This window comes from Cornus florida, unplaced genomic scaffold (genome assembly GCF_030987335.1).
Source record: "Cornus florida cultivar Cherokee Brave unplaced genomic scaffold, ASM3098733v1 CherokeeBrave_3.0.0_Hap2_Chr10, whole genome shotgun sequence".
In the NCBI taxonomy this organism is placed as follows: Eukaryota; Viridiplantae; Streptophyta; class Magnoliopsida; order Cornales; family Cornaceae; genus Cornus; species Cornus florida.
This window is the reverse complement of record NW_026775580.1, coordinates 83,798,060-83,815,450: the sequence shown is the minus strand read 5'-3', so window position 1 is coordinate 83,815,450 and position 17,391 is coordinate 83,798,060. Positions and strand designations below refer to the sequence as shown.

Genomic DNA, 17,391 nt, shown 5'->3' with positions numbered 1-17,391 from the left:
CATTTGTTTTTTTCTCATTCCTTGCCTTTCCCATGTGAGGGGTTCTACGAGTTTGTCCTATCACTGTATTCCCTACCCAAATAAATGAATCAATAAAAGATACTACCATATAATAATTATATACGTAACTACCAGTACTAACTATTGGCTACGATCATCATCTAAATCTACAATGGCAGTCTTGAATCTCTCGATACGGACCGTACAGCTGGCAGTGAATGAGATTGAGAAATCCAAGCCAACCATCTCGAAACAAGGCCGGTCTGTCGTTCTTGTTCCTGTAGCTGTTGGTGGTTATTACTCGTCCTGTCTGAGAACCTGCTTAACCCCGTGATTTCCGACACACTTCTCGAATTTATTACACTCCTGCCATTCTGATGATTCTGCCACCCATTATTCCCATTAATGCCCTCACTATTCCGGTGCTGCGCCACCACCTCATGCTGATGGTGCACATCCCTTGCCGATGTCCGTGATCCCAATGACAATCGACGGCTATCGCTTATGATCATTTCGGACCGTAGATACAGCAGATCAGACGGCTGTACGTCGCTCCATCTCTGCTGGAGCCCCCTTGACCCACCGGATACTATGATCCTGTGCTCGAACCGGTGTTCGAAACTTGTCCGGTCGGCGGCTAATCCTTCAGTTAACAAAAGTCCGTCTTTTCGGTGGCGGTCAAAGCATCCGACGGACACGGTTTCGTTGCTCTTCTTTCTCGTTTTAGAAACGTCGAGTGATCTTCTAGACGACGTCGGATCATGAGTCTCCGACTCGGTTGGTTCGTTGCTCTTCTTTCTCATTTTAGAACTGTCGAGTGATCTTCTAGACGACGTCGGATCATGAGCCTCCGACTCGCTTGTCCTCTGTAGATTAATCTGTAGATACCCCGTTCCTCTCTCGCCGGCGGACGAGTGTCTCCCCGAAACTCGCCGAAAACCGGACGATTCTATTCCATGCTGTTCCACTTCTTGCGGTGGCGGCTGTGGTGTGTCGTTTTCGACGAGGAGAATGTCTTCCGGGTCGACCCGGTAGCGGCAGAGAGGGCAGGTGGAGTGGGCGTCGAGCCAGGTGTCGACGCATTCCACATGGAAGGCGTGCTTGCACTTGGGGAGCAATCGGAGGACCTCCATGGGCTCGAACCGGTTCAAGCAAACCGCGCATTCGAGTCCGTCCTTCTGGCCCCTGAGCGACTTGAACCGGAAAATGGGGAGCAAGTCGACCACCGCTCGGTCAATGCCAGAGTGCTTCCTGGCGGCGGAGGTAGTGGGACCTCTGGAATTGGGGCCTTCATCGGCGTACCCATTTCCCCTCTTGCAGTGCTTCGCGTAGAGAAGTAATAAAAACGTGACTGAGAACATGGTGGTCAGAACTCCGACGATCACGGCTATGCTGGGTTTAAACGGCGAAGACGAATTCGATTGCGGAGGAGGTGGTGGTGGTATTGGTGAAGGAGGATTAGAAAACGTTGGAACATCGCCACCATAATCACCTCCATTTGTGGGAGCCATTGGAGGTATAATCGAACAGGTTCTTGTTATAACGAAGAACAAAATAGAGAGCCTCTGGAGCATGAAAATGCCCATTTTCAGGCCCTGATTGGAAAGGAGTATGTATTTTCTAAGCAGAAAAAGGGATTGTGGGGGAGGATTAGAGATTCTACGAGATGGGTCTACAATAAAGATACAAAGGAGAGAAGACAAAGGCATCTAATAACTCACTTGATTGAACCTATTATAATTATTACTGGGATACGAAGAGAAAGGATATATAAAAAAGATAGAAAGAGAGCGACAAAGACAATTACAAAACTAGAGAGAGAAAGAAGAGAGAAAGACTACCGGCCTATCGTAATCAGAAAAGGGGCTTTTCTTTTCTCTGTAACAGAAAGAGATTGAATTGTAGCTGCAGATGAAATAGATGACGGTGGAGAGATCTATATCTATAGCCGCCGCTCAGAAACTCTGTGAAAAAAACACGTGATGTATGTGATTAAACAGAAAGAAACGAAACGAAACGAAACGAAGAAGGAGATGATGGTGGGGATGGGTCCACCACCTCCGCAGTTAAGATTGCTGAGGCAGTGGATCTGATCTGAACCACAACCACACCTGACCTGAATATGACCGTAACTCAAGCTCTCTGCGTCCAAACAAACAGGAGACACATGTTTGGCGCTGCATACCCCAACGGTCCAACTAGGACAGAAAGGGGTGTGCGTGTGAAATGTGAACGTGATGTGTACCCCATGAATGACTGTTTTGTGTGTCTTAAGTGTGACACATTACACTAATTCTGGGGACATAATACCCTTCATTTTCATATACTAATCTAATCTACCTTTGAAGATAACGATGGAGGTCTTGTTCGCACTCCAAAATTATATCTAGACTCTATTTTTACCAATATATATTTATAAATTAAATGATAAAATTAATTCTTAATTATTGTAAAAGGTTTCCTTCTTTTTTTTTTTTCTCCACTTTGATCTCGACTACTCTCTTCATTTATTCTCTCTCATTTTTGTATGCTTCCATTTCACTCCCACTGAATCACCAACCCCTGTCATTTACCTATACATATTTATGAAATATTAATTATTTTGTGTACAATATTCAATAGTAAATGTGAATATGATAATTCCGTTATTTTCATTAGTGTGAATATTTAGAATTATATGGAAAAAAAAAAATTAAAAACAGTAGGGTTCATTTCTATCCGATTTGAAAAAAAATATACTTAGCACACAAAATGAAATAATGTCAGAGTACAAAAAAAAAAAAAAAAAAAAAAGAAGAAGAAGAAGAAGAAGAAGAAGATTTTTAAAGATAATATAAACACTACACAGTTTATGATTATAACCGTTAAAGTTTTTATTATGTGGTGCTTTTTTTGTTGTCCTCGTCTTCATCATCAACAATTTTTTTTCACTTTCTCTTTGTATTATTCGGATTAAACTTTCTTTAAAAAAAAAAAAAAATGAAAGCGCAGACAATGATTTGTGCAATCCATATGCCAAGTAGAAGTTGAAAGATGGTTGGGAGAGATGAGAGAAAGGAATGAAAGAGAACCAAAACACAGAATATATGAAGAGTGAGTTGAAGGAGCCGGGAGTCGTATCGGGGAGAGAAAAAAAAATTAGAGAACAATTTTATTGAAACAATTCAGAATTATTTTTGTCATTTAACTTAAAAGATGTAGAAGTGGAACGCCATACTATAATTTTAGAGTGTCAATAATATCAGCTCCTTAAAAGAATTCTCATTTTAAATTGTAATGGGAAGAGTGCTAGAATTGAATTCCTTATTCTAAAAAAAAATAAATTTGAACAAATTGAATTATTTTTAAAAAATATATATATTTTTTACTCTAATTAGGGATCACACGCTAGTGCATAAAAGAATTTATAGGATTATCAAATATAATTTATGTTATATTTAGGAGTATTAAATTAGTATATTGGAATTAAAATTAAAGAAAAATTAATTTAAAATTTTAACTAATATATATTTTTTTAATTCTAAAAGAGAATTTTCCCACAGGCATCCATTTTTGTCAAAATGTTATGGGTGAATTTATGTGCTATTGTTGATCTTAGTTTTACAAAGTTGGAATCACAATAGTAGTGGTTTCATCATCCCAATATGAAAGAGAATAAAGTTAAACATAATTTTTTCCTGAATAAAGTTAACATAATTGAGAATTGCTTTCATAAAAGGTTGTACAATTATCAAACTAAAGTCAATCGATGATAGAGGCTTGCTAAACAAGCCGACTTTTTATGTGATATTTCATCCATCATTCATTTTTGTGATATTTCATCAATCATTCATAAACAAATTTAATTGCCTCCAACTAAGTTTTTATTTTAAGTATTATTTTTTTTTATACCTTTTTGTTTTCCTTTAAATTATTGTTACATCTATTTAGACACCAACAAATCTTATCATCCTATCTGTTATATATATATAATATTTTATTTCTTTCTTTTTTTCCTTTATAAAAATATATTATATTGGCATTAGTATCCTAGATTATCTTTGGGAATTGGGATCGAATTTGAATGCATTGTCGGTTGTCTTCTAGAAAAAGAAAGACGAACCATTTCACTTTATTTTATACTTCAATAATACAACCTTTAAATTATTATTTCCAAATTATAAGTGTCAATAATGTCTGAAAAATTCAAAGTAGATAGCTCGATGACAAAAATCTCAATTTACATTATTTTATTTTTTCAAAATTGTGTTTATTACGGAGTAGTTATAAATGTTTAGGTACCGTTTGGTTAGATGAAAACCCATCCAAGAAGAAAAAGCGAAACCGCGTTATCTTTTCAGAGACAGAACACGTATGTCCGAAAATGCAGTGTGCTACTCCAGTCATGGAGTGCAGATTATTCTTGGGAATCCATTCCACCGAGAACAAACACAAGCTTCGGCCCACCAATCTTTCGAATTCTTCTACATTCAAAACCCTATCCCGGAAATTAAACACGAGAATTCATCAGCTTAATCGAAAAGTTCATCGGATTTCTTACCGAAGCAGTCCCGTTAGGTGAGTTGCAATTATGTTCCCACCAACCTGCGATGCTTTCTTGTTTAATGTCTTTTAAATAAATCTGTTAGCAAGTATGAATCTGACCTGTTTGATGAAATGCCCGTGTCTGATTATACCAGTCGATGCTCTTTTTCTTTCCATCAATTTCTGCATCTACTCGTCTTGCTCGGAATTTTATTGAGCACTGTAAATATCAGTTTAGAAAGTAAAAAGATATTGTGATAAAGTTGTCTTTGATGTTTTGGATTGTTCCATTGGACATTTTAGCATGACATGTTTATCTAAAGGTTGAACTATTGGCAGACGCCTAGCCCATGATGCTAGAAGTGACATAGAGCCATTCAAAACTAAGGGGGCATTCAAATATATAGATACTTTGCTTGATCAGTGTTGATGAAAATCCATTTTCTTACTTGCATATTTTTGTTAAAAGGAATTGCCCTTTACATTGCAGGTGACATACAGCCTTGACTAGAAAAGTATTGGGTTAACCCTCTTCTTGAATTTGCCTGCGACGATATGAAAGTTAAATGAATGGATAAGCGGGTATTTGCTGTCAAGCCTAGATTTGATGGCATTGTTGGGTATTACATATGCAGGTGTTAAGCTCAGGATTTCTCATAGTATATGATGTATATCAATATCATTAGAAGAAGTCTTGTTCAAGTTTCTAATTTTGACGTCAAATTTTGATTTTTGATTTTATTATTATTATTATTATTATTATTATTTTTGTGTTTCTTACTGCTATCTAGGCTAGTCTTTTCCTTTACTCATGCATTATGATGTTATAGAAGAAGCAGAATTCTTGAGACCACTGGGGTTTTGGATTGTCGAAGTAGAAGTATGTCATTCAGAGAAGGCCTTATATCGACTACAAAACCCATAAAATTCAATCATCAGCATGGAAACTTAAAGAACAAATAAATTGTGACTTGACAAGACTCTATATCTTTACTATTCGAGTCTGAAGTGGATCCTGCATCATCTAGAATGTGTCGAATCAAGATCGGTCCTTGGAAGCATCCTTCTCAAATCTTTTATACACTTGTTTATCTTAATCAATGATAATGGCTCTAATTCTAGTAGTGCCCCTGCACGACAGATTAAATTGGACATTGAAATGTTCCAGATATATGCAATTATGCACATAACCTAAATACTAAATAGGAAGTGGTGTGTTACTGGCCCATCTTATAAATGGGATATTGGGTGCCTAAACCTGGACCACCACCAAAATCCTCACAAGGCAATAAAATATAAATCTGCTCCAACTTATCCCTATCAAAATGTTCATTATCTGAGTGTTTTTTCTTTTTTTTTTTTTTTTTTTAATTTTTTTTTTTACCATTGCTATTTTCATATTATTGTCAAATTTAAAGTGTATCCACATACAGTTGCTATCTAACCAATAAGTTCTTGTTTAGGGGCATATTGAATTTCGCTTGGTCTAGAACATTTAGCATGTCATGGACCCGGGCTTCTCGGATAATCTCTGTTTACTTGTTCTGCCTCAATCTTGTTGCGGAGGCTCGTGATGATCCATATTCTTCACTTGCATATGCTTGTGAAGATGTTCAAATTTATTATGATGGTGTGGAGCACTTGAGAGGTGAAGCACTAAAGAAAAAATTGAATTCCATCATTGGCAAGCACCGTTCATTGTCCTACAACAAGGTGTCCATTCATGAGAATTTTTTTCCCCTAATATTGCTACTCCTGCTGTTGCACTACTATTACCACAACTACTATGCTGAGAACCCATATTGTTTCTGGAACTCTTTATACACACACACATATACATTCATATATTAAACTCTGAAAAATAGGTATGGGATGCCCTCAAGATTCTTGATGCAGCTGATGTTGACAAACCGGAAGCTTCATCAGAAATGTGAGTGCTCATCATATCTGATATTTTTTTGATTGTAGCATTTACAATATGAGTCCCACTTTGACACGTTATTTTTTTATGTACAGAGTTGAAATTTACTCCTTAAGAGCTGTCTCAAAGCACTTAGCAGGAAAACCAGAAGGATGGAACAGTGAGATACTTTACTAGATTAGCAGCAGTTGCCATAGTTCAGTGCTTCTGTTTGACTTGTTTATTAGATTTACATACAGAGATAAATGTTTCCAATGGTTGTGCTACAGTTAGCACCAATGTTGATACAAAGGTGACACTGACCAAGTTGGGTTTGATACCACATTATGTTAATGTGTGAACATCACCCACTCAATCTTTTAATGGAGATGACATGCTACTATAGTTGCAACCCAGTAACCCATGCTATGCCAGGATTGCAGGAACCAATTTTATTGTTCAGTTTTGTTATTTATTTATTTATTTATTTTTTTGAATCTTTGTATTATGACAATTTTAAAATTCCAGAAGATAAACATATGAATGTTTTTATGTGCGGAAATATGTTATAATATATTAAAGATTTTGAAAAACGAGAGAAAATTCATTTTTTTATTATCAAAATATAGGAAAATGTTTTAAAACTCACAGTATAGGCATTGCCTATATACATGTATACACACATATATCAAGAGGAGGGATCCACTTACCTTTAGTGTCCAATTAATAGTTCTATAGTTCATTTAGAGCCACATATATCTAAGAAATCTGTCGCTGACGAAAATGAGTACTATTCCTTTTCATTTCCAGCTGGACCCCTTTTTATTTTAGTTGGATTAATTGTCCAACTTTGGTTGGATTAATGCAATGGCCTTCAATAGAGTAGTATGGCATTTAGATAGCGCGGAATGGCGAATCAAGATTCATATATAGTTGACCTCAAATAATTGTCACTGCTTGGATGAGTTAACTGAGAATTGTCCAGCTCTTACTTTTAGGTATATCTTCCTTCACCTGAAGCATCTTCTTCTTCCTCTCCATTCAGGCACAAAGTGAAATACTTGGATTCTTAGATAAAGTCATGTTCTACTATTCTATATTCTTCTCTTCTTCTCCTTCTCTTCTACTTCTTTATTTCTTCAAATGCATCTGTCAAATGGCATTGAAAATAGTCAGGCTTTAATAGATTTTCTCAAATCCGATTTTCAAAGTTCTGCAATTTATAGCATGTATTAAGTTTGAGTCACACAATGAGACTTTAGGAGAATGTGATCAAGCAACAACTAAGACTTAAAACTTCAGTGTTGGAAAAGCAATTTGGATTTATGACAAGGATGAATTAAAGGATTTCAATTTGTCTGGACTATAAAATTATTTGCATAAAAAATCCAATAACTAGATTAAAGGAGTTAAATGTGTCTTGATTTATATATGGTATATTTGTCTCTTTTTCTTTCCAGATGCATTTATATTATTATTGATTGCCTTTATCGTTTATACTCTCGGCTCATTTACAACTTTTTAGCTCACCCAGTACCAGTCTATCCATGATCTGATCCTGAATTTTGTTGATGCTGCCAAATTAAATTTCTTATTAGTTTGTTGCCTGCTTATAAGTTGCAGCAGGTGTCGAAGAATTCATGATACCATTTTTTTTTCAGGGGAGCATCTATGGCCTAGATCTTATGGGTTAACTAACGGTCCATCTTTAACTGATTTACACAATATTCGCCCAGCAGATGTGAATGGTAAGATGGATTTCCCTCTTGTTATGACTGTGAGGGCTGTTTCATTAAACTTGATATAATGTATTAACATTGTTAAAGATTGTTGCAGTGAATTCATCAAGGGGAAACAAGTACTATGGAGAATGCCGGATTAATTCGAGCCACTGTCTAAAGCCAGCAACCAAAGAAGCTGCATCTGACACAGAAACAGACAAGAAGAGATGGGCACCACCTGTGCAGGTTTATTCTTTGCTATAATATACTTTGGTATATTTGGATTCTTTATGTTCTCTAGCTAGAATGGGTTGATTGTTACAACGCCACTGTTAGTTTTTAGCATAATTAAGGCTGTCAACAAGCTGAGGTTAGCTTTCCTCACTTTTGACAGATTGGTTTGCACATTTTCTCTCCCACATTGTACCTCAACTGCGTTATTTCTTCTTTTAGTGAGATTGGCAATCATGCCTTTGTCTCATTGAGTTCTCCATTAGTTAGAGATTTTCTAAGGTTCAATTGTGTGGCCTATTTATTATTAGAGATTCTCTCGCTTTAATTTTAGCTTGCAATTAGGCCGTGACATCCACTTCATCATCATCATCTAGTTATTCTTGTTTTCTTCAACTGTTAGTGAAGAACCCAGTAAAACTTGAAACCTGCTTCAGTCTATTCTCTACTTGCTCCACTTTGTACAATTCTATTTTGTTCATAAATGATTTTCTATGCCTTGTGAATCCAGGTTAGAGGGGATATTGCAAGGGCTTTAATGTATATGGCAGTATGTTATGGGTTTCATCCGTCAGGTGAAGGCCATGATCTTCACCTATCTGATTCTCCAAGCATCGGTATGTTAAAAGAAATCAAATAATGAGTTCTTCTATCATCTCTTTCTCTGTGTGTGTGTTTGCGAGTGTGGAAAATATAAATCATTGCTGAGATAAAATATTGGTTTGAATGAAAATGGTTAAATGACCTCAAGTGGGTGAGTCACTTGGCCCCCTAGTGCCTCAAGAAGCATCAGCTCTAAGGTTCGACTTCTCTTGGGTGCAAACAATTCCTTGAAAAAAAATGGTTAAATGACTAGACATCATTTAACCATTCGAATGAATGAAAATGCTAAATCCTTTACAATATTCCTGCTTTTTCTTTGCTAGCTAATTTTTATTATGATATAAGTGTAGGACACTTAACACTATTGGAAAATTGGCATGTCATATACTTGTCAACACTTGCCTGGACACTCACAAAACACTCCCCTTTATTTACTGAAGTATAATATCATCAGTGTCACGCTTTGTTGAGAAACTTGTTATTTAATCTTTTTATTGTTCCACCATCTATTGTTTATTTGCATCCTAAGAAGCATGGACACGGATACGGGACACGACACGGACATGGCGACACTGAAAATCCAAAAAAATTAGGACACAGACACAGCGGGGACACGGCGAATAGTATATGTGTGTGTGTGTGTGTGTGTGTGATGTAGTACTTTAAAAATTACTGAGTGTTACTATTTTTCATCAACCTCACAATGAAAAAAAAAACACAAATCATAACTCATAACTAATAAACTATAAAAGAACAATGTTGCATAGTTATAAAACCAAATAACAAGACATTAGAATAATAACTAGTATCATTTAATCATCATTGCAACTTTACTCCAATTACAAAAGCATAGACAGAAAGGACTATTAACATTCATGACTATTTAACATTCAGGACTTTACTATTAGCACTTAACATTCACAAAAACCTAAAGGCTAGTCCCCAAAAAAGATACAAAAACAAGTCAGTGTACTATCATCTATTCCCATCCATCATTTGAGCTAGGACTTTTACCATTTACAATACCAATAGGGTAGTACAAAACAAAAAACAGAACATATCAGCATTAAAAATTAAAATAAAAAAAAAAAAAAAAAAAAAAAAAATTCCAGACGTGTGTCCGCGGAGTGTCCGAGCCGTGTCCGAAAATTAAAAAAAATTAAAAAATTTCAGACACGTTTTTTGGTGTGTCCGACACGTGTTGGACACGGATTCTTCGCCCATTTTGGCGTGTCCGTGCTTCCTAGTTTGCATCCAAATACACCTAAGGTATTTGTTGAACATAGCAAAATTGCAGAAACACAAATTACAAAATGACAGACAAACACATGTCATTGTATCCCTGTGCCTATATTTTGTGGAGTACCCAAGCTCCAATGTCTGCATTAAAATGTGGCAATTGTCTGTGTCCATAAATCACATCCTATGGAAGATTTCTACTAGAAGGGAATTCCTCTTTTTGAAAACAACCTTAAAGAAAGTACTTCATCTTCATCTACTCTCTACAACTGGCTTGTCTTGAGCTTTTATTTTTCATGATTTATCACTTATCTTACTTGTAGGATTGGATTTGGATATTAGCTAATATGCTGTTATGTTTAACTTTTCATCATCTAGCTATGAGTAAAGTAGTTCAATTGTGCGCAAACTCCATGCTTGGCGGGTCATTAAACTAATATTGTTCAAATGTTTTAAATTAGATCACTGAAATAACAACAATGAACATGAAATCAAAAAGAGAAATGAAAAGAAAAGAAATATGTTGTCTCTCTGTATAGCGTAATTGCATTTTTATCTTACATTTCTTGGTTACAAAAAGATAAAGAAAGGAGGGACGGGAGAATGCAACACGATGTTATCGGAGGAAATACTGATATAAGTACTGAGATGGTTTCTTTAACTTGTTATAGTCAAGTTTTAATGAATCACGTTGGAGGCTTGGAGTCAACTATATTTCTTTTTCTTATTTTAAAATTTATTTATTTATTTTGAACCAAAAAGGGCATAAAAGTTTGGAGTCAACTATATAGGAAGTTTGATGAAGAAACAGATTCATGTGGAGTGAAGTCTGTTGTTAGAGTGGACTATGTGTCTGGAGATTCGAATGCAGAGTTTGGTGGATCAGTCTGTGTTCCACTCGGGGTTATGGGGTGTGTGAACTTTAACTTAGTGTAATATCTCCTTCTAATAGTGGATTTTTTATTTGATTGGACTAAGTCCCGTGATTTTCTTTTTCACTTAAAAATCTTGGTGTTTGTTATTCATGCTTTATACTGGTTTAATTTACTTCAGTTTGAATGTTTGTTATGGTTGGCATGATGAATTGACTGGTATATAAAATTTTAGTTTTAATTTAAATTTCTGATTTCAGTAACTTGGTTAAATATTCAAAAGGTTGTTAAAAGTAGTTAAAGCTACCAGTCGCAAACCTGATATAACTTGGGACTCTTTAAATTGCTTTATACTGGTTTAATTTATTTCAGTTTGAATGTTTGTTATGGTTAGCATGATGAATTGACTGGTATATAAAATTTTAGTTTTAATTTAAATTTCAGATTTCAGTAACTTAGTTAAATATTCAAAAGGTTGTTAAAAGTAGTTAAAGCTACCAGTCACAAACCTGATATAACTTGGGACTCTTTAAATTGGCATTAGCTTTGCTAATAGCCTATATGGCTTATTTTACTAGCCTCTACAGCTTATCTCTGTTAGCCTCCGTGGGTTTTTACTGTTAACGTCCATGACTTCTCCATCTACCTCTATGACTGGTTGTAAGCTTTACGATTTATTATTGTCAATCTCCATGAATTCCAAGGTTTACCTTGTCTAATGGCTCACCCATTGTTGCTCATGGCACTTTTGAGTCTCCAACTCCACAACAACTCATTTTCTTGCACCATCTAGAGCTTCTCACCAGGAGATCTTCACTTTTGGGATAGTCACTTCTCCTAGTATGCTTTTTTGCTCCAAATGTGCTCCAAACCTATTAATCACGTCTCTTCCATCTTATCTTTCCATTAGTGTTTGGAGTAAATGATGCTGTAAGGTAGGGAGCTAAATACAGCTATGTGGTTCCACTCCTTACTGCATGAGTATCATGGGCAATCACTCACCATTTCATGCTTTGACACATTACCCTGTGGTAGGATGTTGTAGTTTAGTGGACCAAGAGGGAAGTACTGGCGTCTAGGAGATGATACCACGTGGCAGAAGCATGTATATCAGAGTCATTTTGGTTGTTTCCATCTCCCTTACAACTTGTTGCTGATCTATGGCTAGCAGGTTCAAACATGAGGAGATAGTGGCACACAGTTATTGGACACGTATCGCTATATCCGTTGTTATTCTTCACATATACGTAGGCAACACGTGGCCTTATCTGTAAATACCCTCTACTTATAAATAGGACGTCTTCTCTCCACTTATTCAATAGACGGGCTGTTCTCTCACCTCTCTCCTTGGCTGCTATTTGCATTGGTGTTATAGACCTTCACACCAACGTAATCTATTTTGCCATTATAAATAGTTTTTAATACTCCTTATAATATATACATGATTACATCCTAAATGAAGTTTTCATGGAATTAAAAAAAAGAAAAAGAAAAAGGAAGAAAATTTATAAAGATTATCCCATTGCTCTATTTTCTAAGTTAAAGTTTGGTTGTCATAAAAACAAATTCTATTAATTTTCAAAGCTAGACTGTTCTACTGATTAATAATTAGAAATTTATTAACTTGAACTTAATTACTCTTGTTTTTATTTGTTGCACCATTTTCTGCAGCAAACAAGGAGATGGGGTTGCTTTCTACATTGTTGAAATGGAATGAAATTGATCTGCCATCGAGGGAGGAGAAGTTGCGAAATGAAAGGATATGCAGGTTCTACCAGCACAACAGAAATCCTTTTGTTGATCATCCAGAATATGCCAATCTCATATGGGAGCAAGTTGTTCCAAGTCGTCGGGGTTCTTATACTACATCCCGTAAAGCATGGATTAATGAATCTCACTACCACAACAAAGGGAGAGATCAAAATGAGGTACGCTTAACTCTTTGCAATAGCTGCATTCATTTATAATGATCTGGAAGTAAAAAAGTGTTAGTATTAATGAAGGGAAAATCTAAATTAGGGTGCTTAAAACTCCTTAGCCACCTCTTTTGAAATGTCCGTGCATTACATTATGCAAGTCAGTTAACACCTAAATCTCAGATTGACAAAGAATACATTGTGTTTGTGCGTCGTCATGCCAACCACACGTGACACTTGAAGTGTCAAGTTCTCCATTGATTTATCATCAATGTGGCCAAAAAAATAATTGATTGGTTTTTGGATATCGAGGTAAACAACTTATGTTTTGTGACGTGTCTATGCATTGGTGAAACATATATGATAGCCTTTTGGAAGCACAAAACAAGGACCGTCTTAAATTCCGGACCAATAAAACAGTCTCTCTTCCAAAGCAAAAATAATGGTAATTGTTTGCTCTTTATCTTTTTATTTTAAATCTCAATTTTTTAATTTTAATTTAATTTTATTTATATTATTAACTCTTAATTTTTTTTTATTTATGTCTAATTTACTCCAAAGTTTATATCCATGAAACTTAATTCTTTAACTTATTTATTAAAATATTGTTATAAGTGTATCCTGTGTTACATGGACTCGGGTACGGCTGTCAGACACGGGTATGTATCCATGCGTCGGACGTGTCAAATCTCCAAACAGAAGGACACACGGACACAACTAAATATTCATTTTATTAATTATTTTATTTTATTTTCTATAGTAAAGTAATGTTTTTATCTAATATAATGTTCAATATAGGCATTTAACTCATTTTAAAGTAATAATATAATGTAATTAAATGATAAGATATGTTTTTTAATTACATGTCCAACCAAAAGTGTCGGACACATATTACATACCTATGTCCGAGGGATACGTGTCCGACACGGGTACTTCACTACTTTTGAAGAGTCCATGTAACAGAGAGTGTGTATATATATATATATATATATATATATATATATATAACATAGATGACAAACAACTTTTTTATTTTTATTTTTAAATTATATTTTGATGTATTTTATTTTTTAAACATATCTATAACATGCATAATATAATTTTCGTGTCCTTGGTGTATCTATATCCTTTTTTTTTTTTTTCTTTTTTTTTTTTGAATTGTCATACCCTCGTGTGTATATCATGTGTCATATATATCATGCCTAATACCACCCAATTGATATTTTATAAGGGTGAAAATAAAAAAAGAAAATGACTAAATTAAAGCATTAGATAATGGTGATAATATGAATTTGACTGCATCTCTATCCATTGTATACCATGTAAAGACTTCAATTGTTCGATACTGGTTCAACATTGTGCTATGTTTTTCATGCATGCTTTTGGAGGACAATGGTTCAACAATTGTGGGTGTGCAAGTGCACGTGGCATGTGTAAGCTCATTGTTGAGACCTTTGAACTATCAATTGTGGTGGTAGAGGGAATAATTCTGTTGCCTTACAATTTACATCTCTGCATCCTCGTGAATGAGCTCCATTTGTCCAAAATGATTGAGCGACATTGCAATTTCTTTTTTTCCTAGTTGGTACTCGCAACCCCACCCCCAAGGAATAGTTTGCACCTAGCAAGAATCGAACATTGCAATTTCTTTTGCTGTTTCTTTTTTCTTTTTCTTTTTTTTTTTCTTTTATTATTTGGGCAAGTTTAACTGTGAATTTTGGTGTTAATTTAGCTCTCTCTCTAAAAACCATGTTTATTAAGTAGAACCTGGGAATCCTCAAAGGAGTGTCCATGATATTATGACTGTTATCCATTACTTGTATGTATATAATTTGCAGTTTGTTGAAATAGTAGTGGGGCAGTCGACAAATGCAGCTGAACTTGAACTTGCATTCTACAATGGGTCGAATGGGAAAATTTATTCATCTTTACCATGGGCAAATAACAAAGGTTTCCACCTAACTGATGGTGGCTCTGGGTTTCTGATATATACAGCTGCTCTCCCAATTCAAAACGGGCCTGCTGATGGAATTGCTTTGCTCAGTATAGATGACAATGCTGTCGAAGTGGTTGACTTTGACTCCTATGCTGGGACAGTGAAAGCAGTTGATGGACCAGCTATGGGAAATGAATCTGTGGATATTGGTGTCAAAGAAACAGAGGGATCTTCTAAGAATGATTCTCTGGGATTGGCAGGAGTTCAAGTCGGTGTATACAACTGGAAGAAGTTTGTAGGTGGAGCATCACCTGGGAAACTTAATGTTGGTCAGAACCTATCCGTGCAGTAAGTTATCCTTTGAGTTGAACACTTAATAAGATCATTTCCAATTACTTGCATTTCTGTTAAAAGGAAAAGGAAGTAGAGAAACAAAAACAAAATAGAAAAAATAAAAATAAAAATCATTTGTCTGGGATTCAAGAAAGATTCTCAATGAAGAGCTCATATCACGTGCTCTTCCTATTGTTTTGTAAGAAAATACAAAAACAATCTGCTAATCTGCTATGTCATTTGGGTGGCATTTTAGAAGTCTTGATTTGTCTAGTAACGCTAGGAAAATGCATAACAGGACCATATGGGACTGCTCACTTGACATGTCACCTATATTATGCAATACTACTTTATCGCATGATGAGCAAGAAGTGTGATATTTTTAGAAGCTATATTACTGCAAAACTGATAGAAACCTGGAATTTTGTAAGAAAATAAATATTGAAACTTGTTTTTAACAGTGAATATCACCTCCATATTTGCATTTACTTTGCAGATATATTTTTACATCAGTTGTTAATTTCACATCTACTTGAGAACTTGTCAACTAATCCTCACTAGAGTATTTGTATGTGATCTTACAAGTTACTGTATTGTTGATTGGCAGTAGCTCAGATGATCATCAATGCGATAGTCAGTAAACTGCAATGGGGAAGACACCAGTAAGTTTATATTGATACCATCTTCCGACAAAACACAAGTTCAGCTGTCACTAACAAATTTCACTAGTTCGATTAATTGCAAAGCTGCGCTTATTGAATTGAAACTACAGGGCCGTCAAGCTAACTTTGCAGGTGAAGTATATCTAGTTATGAAAACCTTCTTGTAGACTTTTAACTTTGTCAAGGCAGTTAAATGGTTTATGATTTTATTGCCAAATGGGACACGCACACTGAGACAGTCCAAGAGTAACATGCAAGTGTATAACCCACTGATATAGGGATCAGAAAAAAGGACAGCTTTTCAATGTGCTGCCAGTGTTTATTTACTTTTAAACTCTTGTTGAGCTGTCCCAGCGAGTTAGCTTCATACTTTTAATACAATCAAGAATTTGACAATATTTACTTGCATCTCTGTTCAATTCTACTTTTAGAGTGGTAGATATGTCACCAAGAAGTTGTTTTATTGCTTTGCATTCAATGTATTTGTTGAGAGAGAACAGGTCATTCTTCCACAAATCTTTTTTTTTTTTTTGGTGGGGGTGGGGGGAGACTATATATGACAACACCCGACTAGTCGGTGTCTCACATAGCAGGGCCCACCACAATTGCTAGGCGAGGGCTTTATAGTAATGTGAGACTTCCCGTTGATGGGTGTAGTCAGTTTTACAATTTTCCTTTGTTTTATTTTCTCAAAACTACTTCTAGCATTTATATACAATCTAATAAATCATATTTCAATTTGAACAAAATTTGAGTTAAATAATAGGATGACCAAAATGCCCCTTGGAATCATTCCAACATGTTATGTTAAATGTATTTAATGGTTTGTATTATGGATATGGTCATGGTAGATATCACATTTACTCATAGATGAGAACGTACCAACTATGTGGACAAAATGATTATTGTTGTCAAATGGATTTACATTCACATGTATACGTTTAAAATTTATGCCATTGTTGGAATTATCATCTCGTCTAGTGATTGAGTGTAACAAGAGTCATTTGTTTCACATCGAATTTGGATGAAAAAGTGATTGGGTATAAATAAGTGGGTATGTAGCATTATTTAACAGTTTGAGTTTTTTGGTAAATGGGCAAGTGTTCACCCATTATAATAGTATCAGAGCCAGACTCATTTCTTGATCCATGCCACGCTAAGCGTCCGGGTGACTCACTCGGGTAGGCAAGGTGGTCCGACCGCAACGAGGGCGTTGCGAGTTTGGGTGAGGGAGAATATAACAAGGGTCATTTGTCCCATATCATATCCAGTTGGAAAAGTAATTGGGTATAAATGAGTGAGTATGTAGTATACAAGGGTCATTTGTCCCACATCGAATTCAGTTGGAAAAGTAATTGGGTATAGATGAGTGAATATGTAGTATTATCTAGAAGTTTAAATTTTTAGATAAATGAGCTAACGTCTACCCGTTAAATTGAGAATGGTAGGAATTT

General features: G+C 35.4%; 2 protein-coding genes across 4 annotated transcripts; one reads left to right on the top strand and one right to left on the bottom strand.

Moving 5' to 3' along the window:
- Positions 1–85: 85 nt before the first annotated feature.
- Positions 86–2,227, bottom strand: LOC132279434 (RING-H2 finger protein ATL43). Its single transcript, XM_059781413.1, has one exon. The coding sequence runs from the start codon at positions 1,707–1,709 to the stop codon at positions 168–170; it is 1,542 nt and encodes a 513-aa protein (XP_059637396.1). The 5' UTR covers positions 1,710–2,227; the 3' UTR covers positions 86–167.
- Positions 2,228–4,238: 2,011 nt separating this feature from the next.
- LOC132279433 (uncharacterized) lies at positions 4,239–16,333 on the top strand. Of its 3 annotated transcripts, XM_059781412.1 has the most exons (11): positions 4,420–4,557; positions 5,015–5,159; positions 5,988–6,237; positions 6,390–6,454; positions 6,541–6,605; positions 8,086–8,172; positions 8,261–8,391; positions 8,888–8,993; positions 12,762–13,018; positions 14,845–15,290; positions 15,883–16,333. In XM_059781412.1, exons 2-11 carry the CDS (start codon positions 5,095–5,097, stop codon positions 15,914–15,916), a joined length of 1,506 nt encoding a protein of 501 aa, XP_059637395.1. In that variant the 5' UTR covers positions 4,420–4,557; positions 5,015–5,094; the 3' UTR covers positions 15,917–16,333. The 3 variants fall into 3 exon arrangements, with proteins under 3 accessions (XP_059637394.1, XP_059637393.1, XP_059637395.1); XM_059781411.1 differs by lacking the exon at positions 5,015–5,159 and having other exon boundaries at positions 4,239–4,557; positions 15,886–16,333; XM_059781410.1 differs by lacking the exon at positions 5,015–5,159 and having other exon boundaries at positions 4,251–4,557.
- Positions 16,334–17,391: the final 1,058 nt, after the last annotated feature.